At 34.8% G+C, this 7,396-nt stretch overlaps 1 protein-coding gene across 1 annotated transcript; it reads left to right on the plus strand.

Moving 5' to 3' along the window:
- Positions 1–2,425: 2,425 nt before the first annotated feature.
- On the plus strand, positions 2,426–6,327 carry LOC107786770 (uncharacterized). The gene is made up of 4 exons (XM_016608278.2): positions 2,426–3,150; positions 3,636–3,896; positions 4,168–5,046; positions 5,526–6,327. Exons 1-4 carry the CDS (start codon positions 2,715–2,717, stop codon positions 6,002–6,004), a joined length of 2,055 nt encoding a protein of 684 aa, XP_016463764.1. The 5' UTR covers positions 2,426–2,714; the 3' UTR covers positions 6,005–6,327.
- Positions 6,328–7,396: the final 1,069 nt, after the last annotated feature.

Genomic DNA, 7,396 nt, shown 5'->3' on the forward strand with positions numbered 1-7,396 from the left:
AAACTTAAATACTCGTTGAAAGTACTGTCTAGAAGCTAGAGGGGCTCAAGGAGTCAACCCTACTTGTTGACAAAACTGTTCAAAGTCAAGATTAGGTACTATCTAATTTGGACTTCAGCTAAGACTTACATCTCAATTCTCAATGTTGAATATGGCCTCAATTTCAGGAATTTTTGATATATTTCTTCCCTTTTTTAATTGTATATTTTGTTTGTTTTTTTCTCTTCAAAATAACAACTCTATGCATTTTAAATAATGGTGTTTCACTGAATATAAAGTTTAATTTACACATTATTTGACCTACATTTGATATTAGTGACGATGGAGGGAAATATTCAAAAGTTAATTTGATAAAGAAATATTTTAAAAATTAATAGTTGAGAAGTTAATTCGTGAAAAAAAATCGGTCCTTAAAACATTGGATATAGCAGTATATTCTGCTCAGAATTTACTCCATTCAAACATTAGCAAGTTTTAATCATTGAGAAATCCACTACCTCTAAAATAGTGCCTCTTTATTTTGGGAAGATGTGGAGGAAGGGTTGAAGCAGAGAATTTTCAAAATTTGAATCATTGAATGGGATGTACAGGTTCATTAATAAGGAAACATAAATGAGAGAGCTGAGAATGAAAAAGGAGCGTTAGAATTATAGTGGAAAAAGGACCGATATTTCAGCATCAAGCCATTAACTTCTCGGCTATGATTCAAAAAATTGGCCCCAGAAATAGCGCACTGCATTTATATTTCTTAGTGTCCCCATTACTTGGCTCATTCATATTTTTGGTGACGAGTTAGTTACGCACGGTTCAAATTATGTATAAATGTACATAATATCTGTATTATTTTCACAAAAGAATAGTGAAAAAAGTTGTGCTCAAAATTTTGTAAAAGCGGTGCTCGTCTGTTGTCACAATTCAGCTTGTGCACGGCTTTGAGTCTAAAGTGGTGGGGTTTAACTGAACTTAGTATTTTCTATATAATATTTAATTATATAGGTAAAAATCACTAAAATTTTAGAAAATATTAAATCAGAATTCATAATTTTAAAAATGGAATAAGCTCATACATGAGGCTGAACTCATGAAATTCAAATCTTGCCTTCATTTTCTATTCGAAATTAATGTTTACTTTGTATTATTTTTTCAAGTGGTGGTCAACCTATTGTATATACGTTTAAGATTTACTACAGTAAGCCAATAACTTGGTTAAACTTTAAAGGTTCTCCGACACTAAACATAGTGAAATTAACGTGCGCGGACTTAAAATATCAAATCCACGTTTAGCTAAATCTCAATCTGAAAAAATACATGTATACTCTTTAATACTTGTATATATGCATAATGCATTTTGTATATTTAAAAATTTTAAATTCCATTTGAGGTGAGACATGATACGTGAAGACTGATTCTTCTGTAGACTATCTGCCAATAACAGCTTTTATCTCCACAGGAAATTAATTAAATACTACTATTACTATATGGTGTAAATATTGCAGAATTGAATACATGTTTTGTACGGCCGGAAACTGATTACATGTTCACATTTAATACAAATTTGAATTGGAAAAAAAGGAAACGCGGTCAGAGTGGGAAATTGAAAATAAAAATTTTAAAAAAAAATTGAGGAACGTCAATAATTCAGATTTAACAAATTTTTACATTCTTCGTTCTGAAAATTTGTAAAAATTCTTTTCTTTATCTCTTTGTTTTTCAACCAAACATTTATCTAAGTTATCAGAAAAAATTACTATACCATAAGGATAATTAGTTGTTAAATAAAATTTAAACACAACAATTCCCTTTTTATCTTAAAGTGATATTAAAAGAACCAAAGAACTTGGTTCATACCATCGAGGAATATAGTGGCATGGTTAAATGGATAAATTCACTTGACCCTTAATTATAGATCTAGAATTAGAAAAGGTTTGATAGGGAACCAAACAGGGGCGGATCCAGTGCATTAGTTACGGATTTTTGTGAATTCAATAACTTTTGTCTAGATCATGTATTTGTATTGAAAAATTCATTAAATGTACAAGAATATTTAAGTTTGAAACTCAGTACCTTAATCCAGTTATTATTGGATATTAACTTGAGATTTCTGTATGAACCCATAAACTTAAAATCATAGAAGGGTCATCAACCCTTTATAACTTCGAAAAATTATGTGTATATTTATGTATAAATCTTAAATAAAATATATTTTAATTAGTATCCTAAGACTCGATTAGGCAGTTGCATTTTAGGATTTGGCCCTTTGGGGCACCATTGTTGAACAAAAAATTGAGCAAACGTTTTTTAATTCCTTAAATGATCCTTATTAGATACGAATCTGAATTAGTGGTCTAATAATTCTCAATTCTAAATAGTTAAACAAACAAAGGTACACGGTTTCATAGCAACTTTATGGATTTAAGTTAATAAAGATTTAAGATGGGTATATCTAGGAATGTGCATGCATGTGTCAGACACTACGATCAAAAGTCGTCCTACATTAGTACTGTCTATCTAACTAACTCTCTTTTCTCCTTTGACAATTCACACCAATTTACTTCTTCTTCTTCTTCTTCTCTCTCTCTACTGTGAAGCACCAAGCTCAACTCATTCAGTACTTCAATTTCAATCCCAATGCAAAAACTCATTAGTAGTACAACAATAACCTCTTAAAAAACCTCAACTTTTCTCTAGTTTGAAAGATCACAAAATTCAGCAAAATGGGTGCTAATTATTTCCTCTTAACTTTCTTTCCTCTATTTCTTGCATTTTCTTTTACTATCAAACCAACTAATGGAAATGCAGAAGTAAGAGCTTTAATGGAAATAAAGTCTACTTTAGACCCAGAAAACAAGAAACTCTTCTCATGGACAAGTAATGGTGATCCATGTAGTGGTTCTTTTCTTGGTGTGGTTTGTAATGAACATCATAAAGTAGCAAATATTTCATTGGAAAGCAAAGGACTTACTGGGAAATTGTCACCAGCAATGGCGGAATTGAAGTGTTTGTCTGGTCTTTACTTGCACTATAATTTGTTGTCTGGGGAAATACCAAAGGAACTTGGGAATTTGACTGAGTTGACTGATCTTTATCTTAATGCCAACAATCTTTCTGGTACTACACCACCTGAAATTGGAATGATGGCAAGTTTACAAGGTTTGTAGCTATTTTAATTAAATATCCTTCTGTTTAAATAGTTGGGATTTTTGGGAATTAATTTTGAGGAAAATTGGTTCTTTTTTGGTTGCAAATGTTCTTAGAGATCTATGCAGATATTTTGGTTGTGTTAAACAAGATTTTTTGTGTATTGGTGCCTTTTTTAAAGGTGCCTCAAAAATTGCTTAAGGTTGTAGGTTCGTATTCAAAGAATTTCTTTCTTACATATTTTTTCCTGGTTAGAATTTCTAGTTTCGCCGCTGTTGCATCTCCACCGCTTTTTCAGTCTTTACTCATTCTTGTTAATTATATTTTTGGTCTTTCACAGAATACTGAACTTATGTTTACCAAAAATGAGGTGACATCTAAAAATCTTAACTTTGGCAATTCAGAAAAGAAATTGGAGTTTTTTTTTAAAATCTTTATTTCTTACTCTAACAATGATATCTGTTCTGAGATGATTTATGCATTTTGTGGTTCCACAGCGCTGGACCTGAGTTGTAACCAGTTGACAGGGAGCATACCAACAGAGATTGGGTTCTTGAAAAAATTAAGTATTCTTGCATTGGAACATAATATGTTAACAGGTGAAATTCCATCAAATTTAGGAATCCAAGGGATGCTGAAAAGGTTATATTTGGGATTCAATCAGTTATCTGGTCCAATTCCATTAAAATTAGCTACTGCTCCTCAATTAGAAGTTCTAGAAGTACAAAATAACACCCTCTCTGGAATTGTTCCTCCAGGTTAGTTCCCTATTTGAGCTTGCCATTTTATAATTATGTGCGGGGTTCGGGAGGCCAGACCATAAGGGTCTATCGTACGCAGTCTTATCCTGCATTTCTGCAAGAGGCTGTTTCCACGGCTCGAACCCGTAACATCCTGGTCACATGGCAACAACCTTGCGAGTTACGCCAAGGCTCCCCTTCCATTTTATAATCTACCATTTTCCTTTTTTGGCTTAGGTATTGAAGTTATAGTCTGTTAAATGTGTTCTGATTTTTTTCTTATTTGAAGTTTTGAGGAGATTGAGCGGAAAATTCAATTATGAAAGCAATCCTGGTTTATGTGGTACTGGATTTACTTCATTGAGAGTTTGCACTGCCTGGGATAATGTCAATGTGAATCAAGTTGATCCCAATGGACCTAATACCAATAATAATGGCGTCCCTAGAGATGTTCCAGAAACGGCTAATGTTAGTCGCCTGCATTGTAATCAAACTCATTGTTCAAGATCATCAAGATTTCCTCAAGCAATTATTGTTGCTTCAGTGATTACAGTCACTGTAACTTTGATAGTTACTGTAGTTTTCGGTATATTTAGGCGTAGAAGGTTTAAACAAAGAGTGGGAAATACATCTGATGCATCTGATGATAGGCTTAGTATTGACCAGACAAAGGAAATATATAAGAGAAGCCCCTCGCCGTTACTTACTGTTGAGTACTCAAATCATTGGGACCCTATGACCCCTGAAAAGAGTTGTGGTAGCATGCGATATGATTTCTTACATGGATTTAAGTTCAATTTGGAGGAAGTTGAGTCTGCTACTCAGCATTTTACTGAGGTAAATCTATTGGGAAGGAGTAATTTCTCCGCTGTCTATAAAGGAATTTTAAAAGATGGATCGATAGTAGCTGTGAAAATGATCAGTGTGACAAGTTGTAAGTCTGAGGAGACTGAGTTTATGGAAGGATTGAGCTTATTAACTTCACTGAAACATGAAAACCTTGTCAAGTTAAGAGGTTTCTGTTGTTCAAAGGGTAGGGGTGAGTGCTTTTTGATCTATGATTTTGCTTCTAAAGGCAACCTCTCTCAGTATCTTGATGTTGAAGGAAACAGCAGCCATGTTCTTGATTGGTCCACAAGAGTTTCAATCATCAAGGGGATTGCTAAAGGTTGGTTTTCTTTGTTTTTGTTCATCATTGCATCTTATTCAGTTTCAAAACTTTTCTTCAACATTATCTATACATTGACAGCCTAAAAGAAACACTTACATTATAACTACATGTAACTGTCTATAATAAGTTGAACTAGTTACTCGAAAAATAAGGCGAGCAACCTTAAATTATAGTGATAGTGCAAAGTTTTTACGATATCAGTGTATATAAGTTAAATCTTTTATTAAATTCATGCATATACCTTTTGACCGGAAAGGAGAGCCTTGGCGTAACTGGTAAAGTTGCTGCCATGTGATTAGGAGGTCATGGGTTCAAGCCGTGGAAACAGCCTCTTGCAGAAATGGAGGGTAAGGTTGCGTACAATAGACCCTTGTGGTCCGACCTTTCCCCGGATCCTGCGCATACCGGGAGCTTAGTGCGCCGGGCTGCCCTTTTATATACCTTTTGACTGATGTCATTGTGCTTCTCTCCATCAGGTCTAGGATACCTGCACAGCTCTGAACCAAACAAACCTTCGATGGTTCATCGCAACATATCAGTGGAAAAAGTCCTACTTGATCAACAGTTCACTCCGCTAATACTGGACTGTGGTCTACTAAAGCTACTTGCTGATGATGTCGTTTATTCAGCGCTTAAGGTCAGTGCTGCGCTTGGATATATGGCTCCTGAATACATTACAACTGGCCGGTTCACAGAAAAGAGTGATGTATATGCATTTGGAGTAATTATCCTTCAAGTACTATCTGGTAAAGGACTTCTTGACTGCTCAATGCGACTTGCAGCTGAATCTTGCAACTTTGAGAATTTCATTGACCCAAATCTTAAGGGAACATTCTCTGTAAGTGAAGCAACTTTGCTTACTAAACTTGCAATAAGTTGCACCCTTGAGGATCCAGACAGTAGGCCAAGTATGGTTTTAGTGAATGAAGAATTGAACAAGTCCAGTGGTGGTTGAAAACGAAAAACGAAGTCTTTTTCCACGTTGAACATTGCTGCTGATTATTAACCATAGGGAAGAAGTGCCATAGCGATAAAGGCCGCAGTTTTTCTATGAATTATGTTATGCAACATCACTTAATCTTCTGTAAATAAAGAGCAGATTGAACAGATTCTTTTGAAGGTTTGAAGGTGAAACTGGGACGTCCTTTTAGCGTCTTTGATTGAAGCTCAGATGAGATAAAGAGGAAGCTAATGAAGCTGTACCACTATCTGATCTTTTGACAGTATTTCAATGTATTTTTCAGGTTCAACAATCTAATGGATGCATTCTTTTTACTATCTCATATAGTCATACTTACGAGAAGAAAATAATCGCAACAGCCATTCCATATTAAAATATCCACCTTTTTTCGTAAAACAGAATTCAAAATAGAACGTGTAAATACCCCTCCAGCACCAATTACATTCATGCATCGCTGGGTAAAGAAGTGCTAAAACGTTTGTTCTACACTCCCATAGGAAGCAGGCAAAACCAAAAACATATATCAGAACATGGAGAGAACAAAAAGAATATCATATATTTAACTTAGAGAGAAAGGGTTGACAGTATCACATAGAAAGACAACGGAAATTGAGGATAACATACAAGATATCAAGGAATCACTCATATAGTAACAATATAGATTTACCCAACACCTTTTCAGCAGAAGTATAATATGAGTTGATTTGTTGATTCAGTTAGATTTCAGTTAGAATTCCAGCTTAGCGCTATTTTAGTTGTTAAATTTGCAATTCAATTGAAGGTTTAATCATTGTAATAGCTAGTTAGTTAAGGTCACATGCAGCATGTGACCTCTGCTACAGTGTGAAGGAGTTAGTTACAACTAACTTCCGGATTCCTTTTCCCTCCTAACTGCTCGTGTATACATAAGCAGTGGATTTAGTTTTACCATTCATTCCTACATCACAATCAATAAGAATCTCTTTTAATTCTCTCAGTTTTATCCCTCTTCTTCTTTTCTTCTTCGTCGAGCTCAACTGTTCGAAGGCAATTCTGTACATTTGCTTCTTAGGTTTTGCTTGTTCTCTTTCTAATTCTGTGTAGTGTGCATCATTGGTATCAGAGCAGTGCTCCTCCGACCTGCTATCATGGGTGATCACAGCACTCGAATGCAAGAATTACGAAGAGAAGTTGATTCCTTGAAAGGTTCGATGGAAGGTGTAGTTGGTTCTATAGGAAATCTGCCTCAAGCAATAGATGCAAAGGTTGCACATGCGATAGAGGAAATCAAGCGATTAAATGACTGGGAATTTGAACCCTCCGATGGTTCAAAACCTTCCTGTTAATGGAGAAAATCATGCATATAATAATGTTGTTCCTGTGGAGAATGGGTACAGGGTTAATAAC

This window comes from Nicotiana tabacum, chromosome 23 (assembly GCF_000715075.1).
Source record: "Nicotiana tabacum cultivar K326 chromosome 23, ASM71507v2, whole genome shotgun sequence".
NCBI lineage: Eukaryota > Viridiplantae > Streptophyta > Magnoliopsida > Solanales > Solanaceae > Nicotiana > Nicotiana tabacum.

Bases quoted from the DNA above. Each gene is read 5' to 3' on its own strand.
- LOC107786770 (XM_016608278.2), top strand. From the start codon at position 2,715: ATGGGTGCTAATTATTTCCTCTTAACTTTCTTTCCTCTATTTCTTGCA. The intron at 3,151-3,635 runs GTTTGTAGCTAT...GTGGTTCCACAG, and splicing joins AATGATGGCAAGTTTACAAG to CGCTGGACCTGAGTTGTAAC. The intron at 3,897-4,167 runs GTTAGTTCCCTA...TCTTATTTGAAG, and splicing joins CTCTGGAATTGTTCCTCCAG to TTTTGAGGAGATTGAGCGGA.